This window comes from Epinephelus moara, chromosome 8 (assembly GCF_006386435.1).
Source record: "Epinephelus moara isolate mb chromosome 8, YSFRI_EMoa_1.0, whole genome shotgun sequence".
In the NCBI taxonomy this organism is placed as follows: Eukaryota; Metazoa; Chordata; class Actinopteri; order Perciformes; family Serranidae; genus Epinephelus; species Epinephelus moara.
Window position 1 is genome coordinate 7,318,423 of NC_065513.1, and position 22,340 is coordinate 7,340,762.

The window sequence follows — 22,340 nt, forward strand, 5'->3', positions numbered from 1 at the left end:
AGTCATTTCAAGGGACTTAATCACCATGTTCCTTCTCCTAACCCTAACACAGTAGCTCTACTTGCCTAAACCTAACCTCTGTAAATTTACATCAATTAGGTACCTTTCGTGAAGGATACAACAACCTACCTGAGGTGTTAATTCATAGGATGTCTTACAAACCATTGTATTAGGATATGCTAATCTTTTTGTTTCAATGTAACATTACGTAATTTACATACAGTTGCTGCGCACTGATGTCACATCATGTTATGTAACAAACATAATTACTTTAACCCCTCACATGACCTTTGTTAAAACGTAACCAAGTAGTTTTGTTGCCTAACATGAACATCATTAACCACCTGTTACAATGTATTTCAGCTGAGCATCACATAGAGGCACTAAAGGGTGCCCTGTACATTGCTATTACATGCCAAGGGGTGTGAAAAAGCGTTGGTATTTGACGACCTGGGAGTGAGAATGGGTTGCATTTCTACAGAGCCGAGCTACTGTGAATGGATAGATACTAGATAGTCTTATAGTCTAATGAATAGTTTTAACATCACTTCAGTAATTATCTCATAATACAGTTTTGGCAAGTTGGCAGTGCGTTAGTGAACGAGGCACAATCTCGGTCTAAATGGACTCAAAAACGATTGAAACTAATGCAGTCTGCTCCAACAGCTCGTAAACCCTCCCTTCATAAAGGTTGTACGGTTATAGTGACTACTGTCTGGCTAAGGGTCAATAGTTAAAATTAATACTGGCAAAAAATGAAGGTAGGATTTACTGCAGGGCTGTTATATTACAGGAGGCTGCATTAGACCTGATAAACTGTTGAGTCAGTGTAATTTTTATATGATCATGATGGGCACATAGCAGCTGTATTTTCCTTTTTATCAGAGCTGTTAAGACAGTGAATAGTATGGCTTTCTGAGTCAAATCTGAATGAAGGCCTGACTTTCTGCCTCTGTTCCTCATAGTTGTGCACACATATTTAATTATAACAGGATACTCCAACCTGATCAGTGCTTGCTGTACAGTGCATTAACAGTCTACCAATTTATCTCTGAGTCTCAGTCCTCATCATATTATTCATATAGGACCTTCATTAATCTCCATCACCTTAGTGTGTGGATGTGGTTTTTATACAGAACATGACACATCCACAGCCATTTGGGGAAGACATTAAATAAAATGTGAGTGATGTAAAGTAGTAATATATTATTGGGAAATAATAAATTCTCTTCTAGTATTTGATATTATAAAAAGTTCTTAAGAGCAATTTAAATCTACATTATATACAAACTATTATTCCATTTACATTTGTCTTATAGCTATTGAAGTACATATGGCAATCTTGCTAAAATACTGAAGAGGTGTTAAAAAATGGACATCTTGAAAATGACACATATATATATGCTTTGAAAAAAAAAGTACCATTTAGGTAACTTGATTAAGCTGTTTATGTATCTTTTTGATGAGGTTTAGTTTCTGAAAGTGATTGGTTGATTAGCACGTAGTTAATAACAAATCAAGGCTTCATTTCAGTAGATCCTATTAATAAGCTCTTCTGTTAAGGCTGAGTACTGGGACATACTGTGATTTTGACAGTTTATTTTGCCATGATATGCTGGTTGAGATATGGGGCCAATACATGCAGGAAGGTTTGTTTTAACTTGCCTGGAAAATGTAACTGGTGGTCAGTCAGCAGCCAGAATTTTACCTCCATGTGAACTCATCAGAGCCAGAGGGGAGGGCAGTAACAAAGGGGGGCTAACATTACGAAATCGTATACTTTTGATGAATGCATACAGTAAGCACACTTTTATCTTTTATCATCTAGCTTAGCAAACCTGCTGAACTTCCACCGTCACCTAATTGGTATTTTTATTTACACTTCAACCACTACTGTGTGACGTTGATTGGTTTTTGTTTAGAGTTCATGTCAAATTTGTTTTGAAAAATCCATCAGTTTTTAAAAGTTCGAACATTCTCACCCAATTGATTGCTGACATCTCAAAATGTGGTGACATTGAAGGAAGTGCGACAGAAAAACAAGAAACGTAAGTGGTAGGGTGTGCAGACGGGTTGTAAACAAACCCATTACTTCAGGCAGATTAGCTACCACATTATTTTGAGTCAAAACCAAAAGTGAACACATCTGAGATGTCAGTAGCAATGTGCACAACTAGTTCCAGTGCAAGGACAGATTTTTATCACTCTCTGATCGTGTCTGTGTGTGTGTTTTCATGCATGTGTGTATTTGTCTGTCTGCAACTAATCACGCAAACTACCAGACCAATCAGCCTAATATTTTGCATGCACTTTTGTGACTGCATGCTCAAGGACCTCTTGTGGTGGAAATGATTAACAATTGTTGAAAAACCTGTTTTACTGACTGTTTTATATTGTCACTGACTGCTGACACATCAATTCTCTTAACCAGCCAGTGGGGGCTGCAGGACCTCAACAAAATCACATAGCATACATACCATCCACTGGAGAGGATGCCTTTTTTTTTTTTTTTGGGTGATGTGTCAGGTACGGTCACTGATGGGCTGGAAAACAGGTAAGTAAACAGTAAACCACAATTGAGCCCAGTGAAAATATTACAGTGGTTACCTCTTTTTTAGACATCTTACTTATTCGGTCAAAGGAGCTTCAGGGAGCTGCAGACAATTCCACCGGGCACAGTTGTGCCACATGTCTAGAGTGGCTGCGATCAGCTCTGGCGTCCACAGCGCAGCCACCTGTCAGAGATCCCCACTCTACTGAATGCACTTTGATTCAGGTGTGTTCACTTTTGGTTTTACCTCCAAAAGAAGCAGTATCTTATCTGGCTAAACTGTTTACTTGTTTTCAACATGTCTGGTTGAGTTTGCTGCCCGGTTTGTCTGCATGTTAAAACATCACAGTGTTTAATTGGAGAGTACAATGTTATTCTTGGTGACAGAGATGAAAATGAAAAAGATAAGGTCCTTGCTAGAATTTAACCAATTTATCCTTTAAGAGCTACATCTGCCTCCAGAGCAGCACTGCCTCTCCAAAAATTGTCGCAAGAACAAAAAATACAAGACACTTGAACACTGACTTCCTGACTGTAAGACAATTGGCTGTTTTTGATATTACTGGGTGTGACAACCACAATATCAGTACTAACCCAGTCCTCCTGGTTCAGGGTTTCAGGGTTTGAAGACTAATGAAACCGATGCAAATATCATTTGATGCATGTATGACTTCTATGGCAGATATTAATTATATTATTATTTTCTAAATTTAAATTGTGCAAATCTCAGTAGAGTGCAGTCAACAAATATCTTTTACCAATCCTCTCCCTGCAAACAAAATGAGGGCCATGATTATAGGACAACATCATGTGAAGTTCATACAGTTTCCTAAAAGCAGGAAAACATTGTCCTCTTCAGCCAACCCGCATAAAGTGCAGAGTCCTCATACTAGAGTCCTGGCTCAACCACCAGGAAGTCAATGTGGTCCTTCTCCTTGGTCTTGAAGGCCTCGGCTATAATCTGGGCAGCATCCTTGTGCTCCCGTCCTCTCAGGGGAATGCCATTGACCTCCAGGATAACGTGACCCACCTTCAGCTGACCGCTGTTATGAGCTGAGCCTCCTTTCTGTCAACAGGAACATCAGGAGAAGGGAGGAGAAAAGACAAACAATGTTTTGACACAATTAAGAAGACCGCTCCAACAAATGACATATTCATAATATATGCTACTAATGCACAATCTGCTAAACTTCTCACATGGTATCTCTTATCATTGCTATGCTGATGACACACAGCTTTACTTCACTGAGGTCTCTGCGATTGGCCCCAATTACTTTACTAAGGAGGTCACTTACTATATTGGTCCCCTAACTGATTACTTAAAGACCACCTTTAAGAATCTTGGTATAATTTTGACCATCATTTGAACTTAGAGCTAAACTCATTAAGTCTTGACTCTAATAAATGATAAATATTGCCAAAATCAAACCTCTATTATCAGTGACAAACTTGGAACTCCAAGTGCATACCTTAATCTTTTCTCACTTACACTACTGTAACTCCCTCTTAACTTGCATTTTTCATGCATCTCTAACAAAATGCAGCAGTTAGGCTTTTAACAAAAACCAGTCATCAGTCCGACATCACCCCAGTTCTTGCCTCCCTTCATTGGCTTCCAGTAAAACACAGCATTTATTGTATACTTTTACTAATTACATACAAGACCTTGCATGGCCTGGCCCCTGCATATATAGCAGAGTTGCTGAGCCCCTATACTAGCTGTCGACAAGTCCGATCTTCTGATCAAGGCCTTTTAGCTGTTCCTCATTCTTTTTTAAATTCAGAGATGACCTTCCCATTTGCGGTTGTAACTCCAAATCTGTGGAAAAGCCTTCCCTTTTCAATCAGAATGGCTGAATCTTTGGTAAGTTCATTTTTTATAGGCACTCTCAATTTGTCTTTATTTTGTTGGCTGTGAGATTTTACTCTTCCCTGCATGTAGGTAGGTATGTATGTTGTTGTGTATGTATGTATGTATGTATGTGTGTGTATATTTGTATCTGTATGTGGGTAATTTTGTCTATATGTGAAGTAAGGCTGTGCAATTAATCGTCTGGTGATCGCGAGTATGATGTTGAGGTCAAACGATTTCAAAATTAATGAAATCGAGGGTAAACAATTCTTGGTGGACACCTGGAGATGTTATTTTGTCTTCTACGGAAGCCGCGCATGCGCAATACCGCCCCCTCCCCTCCTCTCCTCTATTCACTCCACCAGCCAGTCAAGTAGGTGAACTACGAATAAGAAGATTTCAAAAACAGTTTGTGGAAAATGGCAGAGGGAAAGCGAGAGAGGTTGGTTTGTATGTGTGTGTGTGTGCGCGCGCATCGGGGCCGAACTCCGCCGTGCGCGACACAGAGAGCAGAGGAGAATTGTAAACGCGCGACCATTTAGAGACAGAAATTACATTACGTCGTGTAAACAATATAAGTCATCACATGCGCCACATAATCATTCGCATAATCGTGATTTCAATTTTTACCAAAATAATCATGATTAGGATTTTTTTCCATAACCGAGCAGCCCTAATGTGTAGGGCATTGTAACTGAATGTTTTAAAAAGTGGTATACAAATAAATTATTATTAAAATTATTACCATATTCCCATAGAGGACAGGCATTGTCTGTGGGAATTTGTGGTTGCAAATAAATGAAGAGTTGATTTTTTTTTTGTATTATATTGTATATTGTATTTTCTGGAGCCAAATTCCTTAAATTAAGCCAAAAAATGGCAGGAATAGAACAGCATTTTTCCTGAATCATAATTATTGCCAAGTTACTTGCAAATTTGACTTGGTGATGCTTTGGTGCAAAACATTTCAACATCAGAATTATATCCGGGCATTGTGCGAGAGAGCATTAAAACAACATTTATACCATTGTATGGAGAGATGAAACTATACAGAATCTATAATGTGGTTGTTAGATTAATACATAAAATTTAAAAAAATTAAACACACGTTTTTTTTAAAATATTATTTACAGTGGATAGGGTTATGCTGGTGGATGTTGGACTTGTGCCCATAGTATTTCTAAAATCCTGGCAACAGGCCTGCTTGTTGAATGCTCCTCTGAACTCCTCCTAGGCCCAGCCTACATGGTTTTCATTTAAAGATTTTGCTCCCTGCTTTATTCACACTTAGGCTAAAAATATAGTTTGCCATACAGCTGGATATAGTCCAGCTGCTGTCTCAGCAAAAAATAATTGGAAGAAACCACTGCAGCTGAAAAGATCTGGTTATATTTCTGCAATAAGGGCATATCAATGTCACACTTCAGTGTTGAGCTGCAACAGTAGCTTTAAAGGCTCTGATATACTCAGCTGACAAGCGGTAAGTGGTCAATGTTGGACCGTCTATGAGCTTCTGTCACCCTAGTCGATGCAGTGTGTTACACACCGTTGACCCTCGTTGGCCCCGTCTGCTTTTTTTTGGTCGATTCAGCATGGTGAATAAGTGTCAGTGCTGTCAGACCCTGTCGGCGATTCAAATCACTCTGATTGGCTGTTCATCACAGTGCACGAGAAGATAAATGGAAGTGAGGAAAGTAAACAAAGAGCTGAATTTAAAAGGGAGTGAGATCAAAACAAACTTGTTACATAAGGTAAGATTATTTTTTGTTTAGCCATTGAGCTCTTTAGCAGAAGTATTTTGTGATGGTTTTTGTTACTGTTCACTGGCAAATGGTACTATGCTCTGTTCTTTCAACATCTGACTGTGTTGTTAATGTGCTAACTGGCTAACTAGCATCATGATGGTCTTACCTTTTTGAATGACAAATAGAGATTACCACCGTCGTTAGGCTACGCAACAGTTGGCTTTTGTTGCCCCTAGTTCTTTGAAGTTGATTTTGTGTGTCTGTGCCTTTAAAGGGTATGGAGATAGCATCTTGTTTGGATACATATGATGGTCTTTGATACATGACCACATGAGCACAAATGCTGGAAACTCTTTCTTCCTGCAGGTATAATAGATTTTGTTGTGAATTCTTAGGAAATACCAAGATTTAAAGTTCTACTATTCAGCTCCAATACACCTGGTACAATAAAGTTCAAGTTCTATATTGTCATGTGCACAATTATGACAGTGAAGCTGTCACTGGCAATGAAATACTTGGTTCTTAGGCTTCTTTCAACAATGCTGGCCCATGGGGTGAAGGGGCCCATAGAGAGTGGGCCCTCTAACTATATGTTGGGCAGAAAGCGAGCCCTTATGAGTAATTCATATTGCCACCTTAGAAATATGCGATGATGATTTTTGGGTGACATGTATATTGGTGTTATCCAATGTCAAGCCTCTATCTGATCACGTGACCGTAAGATTATATCGTAGCTAGTTTAAGTGCATAACAAGTAACTAACATGCCTCAGGGCCCGTCATCATACCATGCATTGGGGCCCAATGTAAACAACCTTACGACACTTCCTCAAATAATATAATTACAATAGTCACAGTTTTGGTTTCACTGCCCCATAAATTTTGCACTTCACACTGTTTTCAGTGAAAAACAATTACACTACACACTACCTGCCAGCTGACAGAAAAGCTGCTATAGAGCTATTTGTTTTTAGCTTATTCCACTGACCTCAAGTGGCCAATACATACCAAATTAATGCTGCTTTAAAATACTCAGATTGTCAGTACAATTTCTGCATCACAGTCCTTCCTAGTTCCTACTTGAAAAACACATATTTTTCTTTCATTCCTGTACTCTAGATGTATTTAAAAAGTCATGTAGTTAACGTGATGTGCTGATTTTATACTTGACATTTTAGAGATTTGGTAGCTATTGAAGAAAATGGAGAATTTGGCTGGGATGAGTCATTTGTCGGGAGGAATTCTGTATGTGTGCCTCTGTGTACAACAGCTTTTGTGTGCTTGTGTGTGTGTCTGTGGTGTTACATGACCACTTGCGTTTCTTCTGACAGAGCCACAGGGTTAATCCATCCATCCATTCATTGATCGTACCTCCACTTAGGACAAACAGGACATCTGCCAGTGTTGCCTGATTCAATTTAATCCTCCGAGTTAAACAGGTTTATTAGCTGTGACATTCAATTATGCAGCTGTAGTAGCAGCTGAAAACATCACTGCAGGGCATACAGGCCAATAATAATGAATTTTAATTCAGCAGACTGGCCAAGAAACTTGGAGTGGCGTAATTAATCAGACACACTTCCAGCTGCTTCTACAACCATCACTAATATGCCTATGAGCACGGCATTAACCCCGAGTTGCTTCAGTGCAGCAGTTCCTCGTGGCCCAGAGGACAAGGCCGAGGTCATAATGGTAGCTTCCTCTAGTAAAGCCCAAATGCATTAAAGGGTTTCAAGCACCTCAATAGGCAACGTCAGTGTTCTGTTTAGTTACAACAGTTCAGTTACACTAATATGTAACATTTATGTTTCAAAGGAATGACAGGAAAAGAGACTGGTCAGCTTTAAACACAGACAAGGATCTGAGATTTGATGAGTACCATGAGTCATGAATCAGAAGATTCTCTGCTCACGTCTGAGTGCTGGAAACTGGACCAAGTTTTGATGCCAAACATTTGATTTCCAAACACATCCATAGTTTTTCTACTACCAGCTACGCATCGACACTTTTTGGTCAAGCATCAAAGTGCTTGTCAACACTGAAGATGCTTCTGAAGGTGTCAAGAGGCAGACAGCACTGACCAGCTGCTCCAGCCAAGCAAAACCAGGCCTGATCACACACCATGAACAAGGTTATTAAGTAAGCATGCATATTTTCTGTGTTGTTGTGTGTTTACTCTGCTCATATAAATTCAAAATAAAAACAAGCATAATAAGCTCAGAAACTTGGTGGCTTCCCCACTTTGGGGGTGAATCCTCCTGATTGGTTGGCCCAGTGTATGTGTTTGATTGACAGCCAAGCCAAGAGAGGCACAGAGACACAGCGTGAACAAACTTGCACTTTTAACTAGTTGACAAGCCAAGAACAGACAGCAGTGTTGAAAAGCAAGGCCCACAACATTTAGCATCTCAGTTGACTGATGCTAATGTTAGCAGCTATGCTTTTAATCTGTTAAATGTGCTGCAGCTGACTAACATCGGAAGGCAGCTATAGTACTGTGCTACTGTATTGTGATCAACGCTTGCATTTTCTCAGGTGGCTAATCAGTTAGTGGTCAGCTTGCCAGGTTCAGTAGTTCACTGACTACTACTAGCCCTCTACTTCAACAAACTTCTAGCACCATGAGGCCCAAACATACCAAACCAACATCACAGAACTAGTGGCAACAAAGGCCGACTGTTTTGTTGCCTGTGTCTCGGCCAAAGAGTTGCACTTGAACACACCGTCAAGACTACAGCAAGTGGCTGACAAGCATGTACATTCTGTGCCTGTGTGGGAGGAAATATGTCACCATAACAGCAAGCGGTAGAGTCTGTATTCAATACCAGAAGACCAACAGGACAGATTCAAGATGCTAATTAGCCAGTTAGTACATTAACAACACAACCAAATTAGTGATGTCATGAGAACCAATACTCGCGATACCATGATGAAAAAACCCAGCGCTACTCATTTTTTGAAAAACCAGAAGAACCGATACCAGCGTAGGAATCGGTGCTATGACTCTTCCCGAACTGATGGGGGCAGTATACGCCATAGAGCGTTACAGCCCATGCCTACATTCAGAGCGAGGGGGTGACGAGGAAGAGGAGAGAACAGCTGCCTGCTAAAGCCCACATTCAGAACCAGTCACGGCCGCACTTTAGGCCAGGAAAGAAGAAACAGCTCTCACACCGGAGGGCTCCAATGTTCAATCAGACTAGTAGTCTGCCGAAGAGCGTCTTGCTCGAAACGTTACTTCTATTTCTCTGCTGCACAAGGTGCTAATAAATGGACTGAACATTGGAGCCCTGCGGTGTGCGAGCTGTTTCTTCTTTGCATTCTATGTTTTTTTTTGGCTCAGCACCTGCCCTTTTTTGTGGTTTGGATGTGTGTGTGGACCTTGTACTCGCACTTTAGGCCAGAAAATAGATCTGCTAGCAATATATGCAGTTTTAAACACCACTTTGTCTGTTTATTAATTGCTTTTAACTCGTTCTGAATTGCTTCTGAACCATCCGTGCTCTGTGCGGAGTTTTGTCCGGACTCTGGACATCTCCCTCAGCCCCTCCCCTGGGGGAGAGACCGGTGGTCTCCTATGAGCCCAGCCTTCGAGATGTCCAACACTCCGTTAAATGTCATTCAGTTCATCAAAAAATATCCCAATTAAAATCAGTAGCATAATAAGCAGATATGCTCCATATTATTTTGTTTAATTTCAACAACACAGAGAACAGCTGTGCGTGTGTGGTAATGATCAGGGATTTCACTCTCAGCAGTACGTGACTGCGCATGCACGTCTACTTCTGAAACACAGTGGTTGTGGTGCGTTTGATTTATTGTACTGGGACGTTTGATGTTCCCACAACTGGACCACGGACGTCAAAAAACGGTGTTTGCACCAGGACTGGACAAACAATAAATGAAACCAACGAAATTCCACACATTCTTGTGGTCGGCTCAAATGCTGTCAGCGTGATTTAAACAGTAAACATTTAAATAGTTTATTGAGTTTACTGCGGATGTTGATCAATGTTTTTTACAACAAAAAATAGGTAAAGGGCAGAAAAAGGTAAAGAAAAAATAAAGGTAATATCAATCTGTTGATAGAAATGTTATTTTATATGCAAATACTTTAATAAAGTATTTATTGTACATGGGATCTTAGGATTTTTTTTTACCGTGGTTTTGACTTTGGTATCGAGTATCATGCAGTTTTACTGGTATCGGCACCGACTACTGAATTTTTAGTATCGTGACATCCCTAAACCCAATAATGAAAGAGCAAAGGATATTTACTGTGTGCTAGCGAACCATAACACAAACAATCATGAACTGTTTCTGCTAAAGAGCTCAGTGGCTAAACAAATAATATTACCTTTCATAACACATTTGCTTCAATCTCACGCCCTCTTGCTGGTGACATTACCAAGAGAATTAACCTAACTTGGTTAAGAAAAAAACAACCAAGATGGCTGTAGCTGATTTGGAGCTTTTTTTTTTTTTAACGTACTGGATTTCAAATTCTGATGGCAAAACGGCAACCCTGTTCACAAAGACATTGATGCTACACCAACACAGCTTATCTCTGCACGCTGTAGTCTGTTAATATTATATGCTCAGCGTTGTGTGCATGTGGTGCTTTCTACCAGAAAGCCATTTCTGGCAGAGATCCACTAACTTTAATGTCAACCAACTCTTTTTGTAAACCTTACCAAGAAAAGGCTTTCTGGCAGTAAGCCCAGAGGGCAAACATCTCTCAACAGTGCAATACATCATGTTTTGTTGCTTTGATTGGTTGAAGATCATCTATCAAATGCATCCAGAAGTATTTTGGTCTATGGTCTTTGATACTTCACCTAAGATAATGCACCTAGGAGATTTCATACTAACTTCCTTTTTTTGATTTGGTCTGCTGTTGTCAGGCTACAACATTTTTGGCTATACTGTAAGTATAAAATGCAATTCAAATGCCAACTGCCTCAACCCTGTTGAGCTGAGGTAGCTGAGGAGCAACCCTGATGTCAAGTGGCAATATTTCAGGGGACTTGCCCTGCCATTTCAGGGGGGCTATGGAATCCCCAGAAGAGGGCATGGTTTTCAAGGCCCCTGGTGCCACTGGCTGTCTCAGCTGCCCAGCACTTGAGTATCTCAGCTGCACAGTGCCAAAAGAGTCTCTGCTGCCCAGCAAAAATCCTAGTTGGTTTCCCCTTCAGATATCTGGTCTGAACCCCAGCTTGCCATCTCTGACGCTCTGCCAGATCTTCCAGACCCTTAGTCAGCCATCTCTAGCAGCAGATCATTAGCCTCAGTTGGCCAGCTTTGCCAACGCCCTGCCAGTTCAGTTGTCTTCCTCCACCAACGCCCAGCGAGACCCCAAAGATCTCCAGTGGACTGCGTCACTCATTGGTCCTGATGTCTGGCCATCCTCCTGAGCGACTCCAATCCTGTTCAGCCCTGTAGGCCATTCACCTCAGGTCTCCTGCTCTGCCTTAATTGAGTTCCCATGCCGTCCGCTAGAGGCCTCCTGTTCCTTGGCTGTTCAGTCCTCAGGCCGACCATTTTTCATTTTTTGCTTTTGGGCTGTCTTCTTCGTTTAACCCTTGCCTTCTTTGTGACTCCGTAAGCATATGTATCTTGTCTATTTAATCAGAGAACTGATCCAGTCTGCCTGCTTTGTCTGCGTTAGGATCCTTCTCTCGTTACCTGTGTTCACTGGCCATGACAAAAGGGAGCTTTGTGAAGTCTGACAAGGAGCAAGAGTGCATGGAAAAGAAAAGACGACATCTCTGGTTCTGCCTCACAAATTTTGATACCTTTTGTTAAAATTGTCCATTGTGGATTTTACAATCCTATTGGAATACCATGCTACATGTGTGGAGTACTCTCTTACTGCACAGAGAAACATAAACATCTCCCTTTAAGTACCCTTTTCTCTTCAAAATACAGCACAGGACGTGATTTACTGAGGAGGTTTTATTTCAGGCGGACTGTGTGTACGTATTGTTAGGGTCCTCAACCCCTAGCCAACTGCCAACTCTTTCAACTCCTCTTTCAACCTACAGTAGCTGATTTTATAAAGGGCTAAAAATAGATAAATCAACACTTTAGTCTCTTCAACACCAACAGTGATTCCAATGACTGTGTGCAGCCTTTCAGAATGTGAGTGTAATTAGATTACAGCCCCTTAATTTCACAGGAATATAACTGGCTGAATGTGCAATGTCACACTGATTATAGGGGATGCTATCTGACAAGCTGCTAAATGACTATGAGGGTCATCAGCATACTGACTGACATTCAATGTCCTCCACTGTCTGAGACTAATAGAGGCAGGTGAAAGGAGTCACTGTTATGAAAATCACTGCACAGACAAGAAAAACTCCTCAAGCGCTTCTTACAAAAGAGCCAGTGGGTTGGTGGTGGGGGGATGAGGGTACTGCTGAGGTGCCCAAGGCTATAAATCATGCAGCAATTGTGGCTGATGTTATCACCTCTCACTCTCAGCCCATATAGAACACTTCTGCTTTGGAAATGTACCATTTTGCTTTCTTTGTACATTTTTCGACTTAACAGAATGTGAAAGGTGTCTGAGAAGACTTGTGTTTGCAGATTGCTTAGGAACGCTGTCTGTGCAAAACAAATGCAAGCTAATAATCAGATGCTGAATGAAGACAGATTTTCTATTAAAGCCGAAAGGACAATGTTAATACTCTGGAGTAAAGATTTTCCCTGCACAATTTTCAATTCAAGGCGTGTACAGTAGTTTATAAAAGACAAGACTGAACACAAAACAATGGCTTCCAACCATAAATCAGCAAAACCCTATTGTATCATTGTCTCACCTGAATGGTTACTATGCGCGGCAAAGGTTGGCGTGTGTTGGCACCCCCCTCTATAGCGATGCCAAGTGTGTTGGCATTTTTCACCACTCGTACCAAGGTAGCAGTGGGAACTGGGACCGGTGAGCTTGTCTGCTGAGACACAGGAGTCAGACACAAAAGCATTTGAGAGCAAGGTTGATCTTTACAGTGTCTCCATTTCAAAATTTTGTAGATGTAGATCAAACCTGCAAACTCATCACCTTTTAGCAAAGTTGGATGGAACCACACCTTTATACAATGATTGGTCAGGTGTTTGGAAGTGTGGAGGTAGGCAGGACTTTAACTTCATTCCTCATACAACTACTTCTGTCACTTTACATGTGTATAACACCATGAACAGAGATGGACACAAATACATTCAAAAGTATCTTGGTATATATAACATATACTTGCTTAGCAAATGTATCAGAAATAAAATACGAAACATTGGTATGAGAAAATGAATTTAATAAAATACAAGTAATTTGTAAAAAAAATAATAAAAAAAAATATTTCTATACAAACTGATATTATCATGTTTTAGGCATTTAGTGTCCGATATAGATCTGACCTTAACCTCGCTACATTGAAAAGATGAGCTCTGCTAATTTCCCAAATCATAGTTTAGAAGTGGCCAATCAGAATAGTTTGAAGGTGGGCAGCTGCAAATTCAGCGATGTATGCTGGGTGGTTTCTGTCAATCAAACAGACCACTGACTAAGTGAAATGTACAGTGGCATGAAAAAGTTTGGGCACCCCCAGTCAAAATTTTATTTACTGTGTAAGAAAAAGATGACCTGATTTCCAAAAGGCAAAAAGGTAAAGATGACACATTTCTTTAATATTTTAAGCAAGATTACTTTTTTTTTTTTTAATTTAAATCTCTTACAGTTCCAAAATAACAAAAAAGGAAAATGGCCTGAAGCAAAAGTTTGGGAAAAAGGGAAAAATGCCAGCACTCTCAAATGTCAAAAGGACATTTGAGAGTGCTGGCGTTTTTCGTCCTTGGCACGTGGGGGGTTACGGCCTTGGCACGTCTCTTATGTCGATCACTACCAGTCAGCATGGCAGCCATCACTGACACCGCTGTGGCTTTGGTGGCAAAGAAAAACGCCACATCTCCAATTTGGGAGTTTTTTGGGTTTATCCCAGATGCCAGAGGTGAGCCGAAGGACACAACAACATGGTAGGAACTTAAATGCAATAGGCTAAAAGATACATGCTATAGCCTAGGCCTACCACCGCATTTTTATATTTTTTATGTTATAATGACGTTATTTTAATATTTTGCATCACATGCAAAAGTGAGCGTCTCCGGCTTGTCAGCGCAGTGGTACCGACACTGCGCTGGTTACGTATTGCTCCTCCTCACTTCAAGTCGCTGTCATTAACTTTTAACCTGCAAAGGCGGCAGTGCCGCAACATTGTAGGAATTTATGAAAGCCCTTGTGAACATTTCAGTAGTTACACATTAAAACAATATTTATTTGCAATTACTCTATTGAACGACCCCGAAGCATGAGCAAATGGGCTGTGTCACTTCGGATCAAAGAGATGTGCCCTGTCACTGTCAGCGCAGGGCTGACAGGGCACCCTCCGCTGAGAAGAGAGAGAGGAGAGGAGAGGAGAGGAGAGGAGAGGAGAGGAGAGGAGATGGATTGTAGGTCTGTTTGTAAACGGGGCTTCTCTGACCGTCATGTATTTGTAGAGCGCCGTTTTTTTTTTTTTTTTTTTTCCCAAAATCGCCTTGATATCCAGCAAATTGCCTGGCAACCCTAAAATCGCCAATATACGATTTGATCGCTGATTGTCCCAGGCCTAGATATTACATACCTTGACATGTCTGAGATAAAAGAACAACTAAAGTCATTATCATAAACTAAAGACATAATGAACACCACTGAACTCTTTCAGTTCTTGTTGGGGGAGACTTTCATCCATTCTTTCTGAAAAAGGCTTCTAGCTCTGTGAGATTCTTGGACCGTCTTGCATTCACTGCTCTTTTTAGGTCTATCCACAGATTTTTTTTTTGGCCATTTTGCCTTTAATGGACAGGACAGGTAAGTGTGAAAGGGGGAGAGAGAGGGGGGATGACATGCAGCAAAGGGCCACAGGCTGGACCCGGGCCGCTGCAGCAAAAGCCTTGTACATGGGGCGCCTGCTCTACCACTAAGCCACCGACGCCCCTATCCACAGATTTTTAATGATGTTTAGGTCGGGGGACTGTGAATACTGTGGCAAAACCTTCAGCTTGTGCCTCTTGAGTTAGTCGATTTTGGATTTCGAGGTGTGTTTTAGAACATTGTCCTGTTGTAGAAGCCATCCTCTCTTCATCTTCAACTTTTTTACAGATGGTGTGGTGGTTGATTGCGTCCAAAAAGTTCTATTTCAACTTCTTTTTAAATTTTTAACTTCATCAGTCCACAGGACTTGTAGCCAGAGAGCATCAGGCTTGTTTAGACGTTCCTTTGCAAACTTCTAATTTTGTGGTAAGGATGCAGGAAAGGTTTTCTTTTGCTGACTCTTCCATGGAGGTCATATTTGTACAGGTGTCACTGCACAATAGAACAGTGCACCACCTCTCCAAATCTTTATGGTCTTCCAGACCTCAACTTGACCTCCACAGCTCCAATTAACACCATTTCTTAATTACATTACCAACTGAGGAAACAGCTACCCTGGTAAAAGCTGTCTTGGGGTGCCAAAATGTTTTCATAGTGCTCCTTTTCTTTTTTTCACTCTGACTTTGTACAAAACAAAAAATATACACTGATCTTGCTTAAAATGTTGAAATCATGTTTCATCTTTAATTTCACGCATTTTGGAGATCAGTTCATCTTCTACTTCCTCAGCACCTGCTATTTCTTAATTACATTACGAACTGAGGAAACACATACCTGAAAAAACTTTAACGCTATCTGCCTAAAGCCTTCTCCTGCTTTGTGGGCATCAATTATTTTAGTTTTCAGAATGCTAGGCAGCTGTTTAGAGGAGCCCATGGCTGCTGATTGTTGGGACAAGGTTTCAGGAGTCAAGAGTATTCATAAAGCTTTGAAATTTGCATCACCTGGCCTTTCCTAACAATGATTGTGAACAAGCCATAGGCCTAACAAGCTAATTATGGTGTGAGACCCTGGTTAAAGTTGTCTGAGAGCTCAAACCAAGGAAACTTTTCTCCACCATCAACCGCCTTCTTCGCCCCCTTGACCAGCCTCATCCTCCAGGTGCCCACAACCTCTGCTCTCAATTCCTGAATTCTTTTCAGGACAAAGTGGACTCAATCCACCAGCAGCTCCTAGTGGCTGTCTCCCCTGCACCACCTACAACCCAAGTTCCTACCATCACTGCTCCTGCTGCACACCTCCCCACATGCCACTTCTCCACCTTCTCCCCTGTGGATGCCGTCCAGGTTGCCAAGCTGATCTCCAAGGCCAAGCCCTCCACCTGCTCTCTGGACCCCATGCCCACAGCCCTTGTCAAAGTAGCCCTACCTATCGTTTCCCCTATCATTGTTGACATTCTGAACTCCTCCGTGTTATCCGGCATCTATCCAACCACTTTCAAAACTGCCTTAGTCATCCCCATTTTGAAAAAGACTGGTCTTGACCCTACTGACCTCAGCAACTACCGGCTGATCTCCAACCTTCCCTTTCTCACTAAAATCCTGGAAAGAGCAGTTGATGATCAACTCCACCAGCATATGTCCAACCATGAGCTCTATGAACCCCTCCAGTCTGGCTACCGAAAGCACCACAGCACCGAGACCGCCCTCATCAAAATCACCAATGACCTCCTCATCGCCGCTGACCCTTCTGTTCAACATTTACATGCTCCCGTTAGGCAAGATCATCCGCCGCCATGGTCTCAACTTTCATTCTTATGCCGACGACACCCAGCTCTACATCAGTACAAAACCCTCTGCCCATCTGCCCCCTCAGTCTCTCATCAATTGCCTCCTCGAAATAAAATCCTGGTTGACATCTAATCTACTCAAACTGAATAGCAACAAGACAGAGCTCATGGTTGTGGCCCCCAAGGCACTGCTCGGGAAGGTTGGGGATCTAAGCCTAACCATTGACAGTGCCACCATCTTACCATCTGCTGAGGTCTGCAACCTGGGAGTGATCCTTGACTCCACCCTCTCATTTCAGACCAACATCAAATCTGTCACCAAATCTGCTTTCCACCACCTGAAAAACATCTCCAGACTCCGGCTATCACTCACCGACTCAGTTGCAGAAACACTCATCGACTCCTTCATCACTTACTGCCTGGACTACTGCAATGGTGTCCTGTTCGGGGTTCCCAACAAAACCCTGGACATGCTCCAATATGTACAAAACTCAGCTGCCAGGGTCCTCACCCGCACCAAGCCCTGGCAGCACATCACCCCCACCCTCATCCATCTCCACTGGCTCCCAGTCAAGTCCCGCATAATCTACAAAATCCTCCTCCTCACCTACAAGTCCCTCCATGCCCTTGCCCCACAGTACATAACGGACCTCCTCCACCCCTACACTCCGTCCAGATCTCTGCGCTCTTCTGACTCCGGACACTCCGTCCAGATCTCTGCGCTCTTCTGACTCCGGCCTACTCTTCATCCCTAACTCCCGCCTCTGAACTTTTGGTGACTGGGCCTTCAGCGTTGCTGCCCCCACCATCTGGAACTCTATCCCCCCTGTAACCTGCAACGCCCCTTCACAGGACATTTTCAAATCCACCCTCAAAACTCATCTGTTCACCATGGCTTTTTAATTTGATAATCCATCTTATGCCCAGTGTACCATCACAGTTTCTCTGCTTTCTTTAGTTGTTTGTTATAGTTTTGTTGCTTTTCTGTACTGATTGTGTTGTATTGTACTGTTCTGTTGGTGTTATTGTTTCCTTACTATGTATTGTACAGTGACCTTGGGTTTTTTGAAAGGCGCTATATAAATTGAAGTTATTATTATTATTGTAATTTATTTATTTATTTTTAAATTAAATGTCTTGTGGCGCCCAAACCTTTTTTTTCACTCTAAAATTGTACAACACCAAATTAATACACTGATCTTAAATGAAATCAGTTTATCTTCTACTCTTAAAATTCACACTAAAAGAAATTTTGACCTGGGGTACCCAAACTGTTTTTTGCCACTATAACTGGGGGAATTGAACAGTTAGGCCATGGTGATGTGCGAGTTCACTCAGATGAATGTAAGACAAGACATTCAGCAGATGCCTTTTTCAAGAGCAAGAAATTTAAGTGCAGTGCATTTCTAAGATCTCAAACTTCACAACCAGTTAAATGAGAGCAAAAGGCACCCACCCCCCATATATCAAATAACATATCTATAGACACAAATACACTGTCACTTCTCCAGTGTGAATACATTACATATTTAAAACATGCCTTGAATTTGGATATATAATGGATTTGGGACAAGCCAGATGTCTGCACAACAGGGTGGATGTGTTGGCAAGGGTTGTGCCACTGTCATATTCTTTTGACCATCTGCAACATACTCACTGCAGCTTTCATGTAAAAACAAACAAACAAAAAACCTTTGCATTGTGTGGATCTTTTCTGTCTTTCTTCATCTCAGATTCCAGCCAAGTGTTTCATTTACATGTTATAAAGATACAATTCTTCTAGTGGGTTTTCCATTCATCCCAAATGAGTTTGCAGCCCTGCTAGATCAAATAACACTTGTAAATAGACCTTGTGTGTTTTTTAAAACCCATTTGAAGAATCCAAATGTGCCTGTTGGAATAATACACAAGGACAAACATTACAGCTGGTTGAAAGTCAGTTTTGTAATTATTTGCTGTTTTTCCATCTGACTTCTGATGATAAATACCACCCGTCTGGCCATCTAATTAGCTTATAGCTTGCCTAGCATCATTTCAAAATTATGCAGTAGTTACAGTTTATAGTGTAGATAAACAGTGCTGTGTTTTTCATGACAAGGACACTTCTGAAAGATTAAATGAGTGCACTCACACAGTTACCGAGACAGTTTTGTTCTACTCAGCAAATGAATTATGACAAAGAGCAATGCTGAGGCTTCTTACTTGCAGGTTCTTATATTTTGAATTTAGCCAGTGCCAAAATATCACTGTTTTGGGGCCTTGGTGCTTAAACATCTGTGCAATGCATCTCTTTTATAATCGGCTTTAATGTTTTTGAGTTTGCACCAGTTTCTCCTCTTTATTCTATTTTATTTTTTTGTAATTTGTATTAACCATTACCATTTAATTGGATCACGATTACATCTCATGGAAATTGATTTGCGTTGGAAGAAAATAGTCCTTATTTATTTTACTGTTATTCAATATCTCTCTCTCTCTCTCTCTCTCTGTATGTACATATATATATATATATATATATATATATATATATATTTTACATACATATATACTAAGAACTAAGAAAGGGTAACTACACTCATTTTCAAAATTTGTACATGTAATTCCTGTGGTCTGAGACAGTCCAAAAAATATTAGTGAACATACTTTATACAGTTTGACTATCAAAGAAATAGATTTAAACTATTGTCATATTCTTGACATTTTGTCTTGCTTTGATGTTTCTGATTCTCCACAACACAATCTTTTCCTTGTCGGCAAATAAGCAGGGACAGAGTGTACTTAATTTCTGTCATGTTTTGTTCTTCATCTGTTCATTTGATTGGATGTGTATTAAATAAAAGCAACAAAAGTAGTGTTTCAGATAGCTGCAGTCACACATTTTTATAAGTCATTGGGATACACATAAACTGTATATAATAATGGTCCGCGCAACCGTGTTGTCATCCACTGGTTTTTGACCTCCCGTTTTGAAACCTCAAGTTTGGCCATCTTGGATTTTTGGAGCCAGAAGGGACCATATTTGGGTCAGAAGGTGGATATAACCCTAACGCTAGCTGCTAGCTTAGCTCGCAGGGAGCATTTACAGCTGTGATTCACTATTATACTATTTAAAAATATTTTATCAAAATGTACGTACCAGAAAACCTAAATATCCAAACCCTTGGAGGGTCTTTTAATACCACAGTACAAACACTTTTTTTAGGCGACCAAAATATTACCATTAACTTTCATGAGCTGGAAATAGTGACAGCTGCAGCTGTGAATCTGGGGTTACGCAACGTTTATCTTACCTAACCAATATTGTCGCCGTGGTAGCTACTTGTCCATGGATGGCCCCCACCTGTCACTCAAAACAGCCGCACCCTTAATTATGCATTACTTAAAGCCTTGATAACAGGTGAGTTATATAAAAATTAGTTATATAAAGAGTTACATAAAAATTCAACCCCAGACAGTTGTCAAGAATAGGTAAATTGGCTATAGAGACTAAATCTGTTTTTTTGTGCTGGGTTGTTAACATGTTTATATCTGCCGTTAAGTTGGGCCTTTTAACATGGGGGTCTATGGGGCTTGACTTGCTTTTGGAGCCAGCCTCAAATGGCTATTTGAGGAACTGCAGTTTTTGGCACTCTCCATTATATATAAAAAAAATGTTTCCATTTTTTTTTCTGGTTGCTGCTTGGGTCAAGCCCCAGTTGCCGCTTGGGTTCACCAAGCTGCAACCTCTGGGATTGAAAAATGAAGCCAACATGGAAGCGTAAAAAACTGCACCTCACTGAAGGGTGATTTAAGGCTGGCTCCAAACGAAAGTCAAGCCCCACAGACCCCTAAGATAAAATGCCGATAGTGTCCTTGGCTTCTCAGTCCAAAAACGTCCACAAACCAATGGGTGACATTACAATAGCTACGTCCATTATTTTTACAGTCTTTGGGGTTAATACAATAAGTCACCTTGGGACAGGACATTCTGAAGTTGTTCAGAGTAAACTACAAACAACATGGTCCATCTAATGACTTCTTGAAGTGGTTATTTATTACAGTGTGAAGCCCTTACTTGTCTGGTGGACCCTGGAGGAGGCGCATGGGCCCCTGGCTGTTCCAGATGGCCTTGCTGGTTCTTGCTAGGTCGAGGGCTGCCGTCCTTACTGAGGCCTCCTGCCTCGGCTATATCCACACCGCTGTCCTCACTCAGAGTCTGGCCACTATCAGACAGTTGGGACAGGGTGGCCCCTGGATGAGAAACTTATGTTAGTACACAAACAGTCAATACATACGGCAACAGGGGTAACCTATAGTCTGTTCTCGGATAGTGGACTTTATTTACCTCAGCTGCAGAGAGAACCTTTTCTAAACATATATTTCATCTCATTTTAGTATGATTTTATCATACGTTGTATTTTAGTATGATAATATAAAGTGTTTTCTGATCTGCTCTTGCGGGTGATGATGTTTATTGTTAGTGCACTCTCTATGTTAACCTGTTGACTTGATGGGCATGTCAATAATGCATAATGTAGTGGCACACTCCTGGATTTCTTTTGCACAATTCTTTTAGAAGGTATGAAGTTAAAGTCCCACTGATTGTCACACACCTGAGTGTGTGAAATTTGTTCTCCGCATTTGACCCATTGACCCATCATCAATCATGTGGTGATCTAACCCCCCAATTCCAACCCCTGATGCTGAGTGCCAAGCAGGGAGGCATTTTTCCCATTTTCATAGTCTTTGGTATGACCCCGCCGGGGATTGAACTCCCAGTCTCAGGGCGGACACTCTACCGCTAGGCCACTGAGCTGGTAGGTAGTATAATGTATCAGTTGTATGTAGCTTTTTCATAGTCTTCTCTGTTTAATTTTATTTTAATTTTACTTATTTCATTCAAAACTAGACATTCCCTTACCTTTCAACCTGTTTCTGTGCAAGTCATCTGATTTTATCTTATCTTTACTGTTTTCATTCTAGACTTTTGGTCCAACGTCACTTTCATACAAAACATGACAGAGCAAATCATTTTTGTAAAACTGTGCACAGAATAGTAGGCAATAGATGAAACTGTCTCGCCTTTAAGCCAGCATCAGAGTTAGGAGTGCCACAACAACATCTGTATAAATGGGACAGCCGGCAGGAAGAGATCATGGGCGGGACGGGTGTGATGTTTTGACGTGTTATGTGTGTGACCCGCCACGGGAGATTTAATAAGTATCTTATGGCAGTTAGCAGCTAACTCAAAGAAGAACAGCAGATGAAAATGTCCATGAATTGGGATAACAATGAGGTCCAGGAGCTCTTTACCCTCCAAGCACAGGAGGGGAGAGGGTAAATGATTATTGACTTGATAGTGCAATTTTTATTCTTTATAAAGCGCTGCCGAGGCTGCCATATGTTACATGTCACACTAGAGGCCAATGTTGTTGTGTTACATGTCATGCCCATTTTGACTCTTTTGCTTCTGCGTGTGCTGGCATGCTCTCCAAAAAAAATACAAACAAACAAAAAAAC

General features: G+C 41.1%; 1 protein-coding gene across 2 annotated transcripts in view; it reads right to left on the reverse strand.

Annotated features, from left to right (window-relative positions):
• Window positions 1-1,954: 1,954 nt before the first annotated feature.
• Window positions 1,955-22,340, reverse strand: part of LOC126394514 (whirlin-like) — a 139,729-nt gene continuing 119,343 nt past the window's right edge. Inside the window, exons 10-12 of one of the 2 annotated variants that reach the window (XM_050051357.1) lie at window positions 20,896-21,071; window positions 12,972-13,100; window positions 1,955-3,617 (exon numbers count right to left, since the gene is read on the reverse strand). In XM_050051357.1, the coding sequence (XP_049907314.1) occupies window positions 3,441-3,617; window positions 12,972-13,100; window positions 20,896-21,071 (482 nt within the window). In that variant the 3' untranslated portion in view covers window positions 1,955-3,440. Of the gene's footprint in view, window positions 3,618-12,971; window positions 13,104-20,895; window positions 21,072-22,340 lie in introns of both variants that reach the window. The other variant, XM_050051356.1, reaches the window with a different exon arrangement.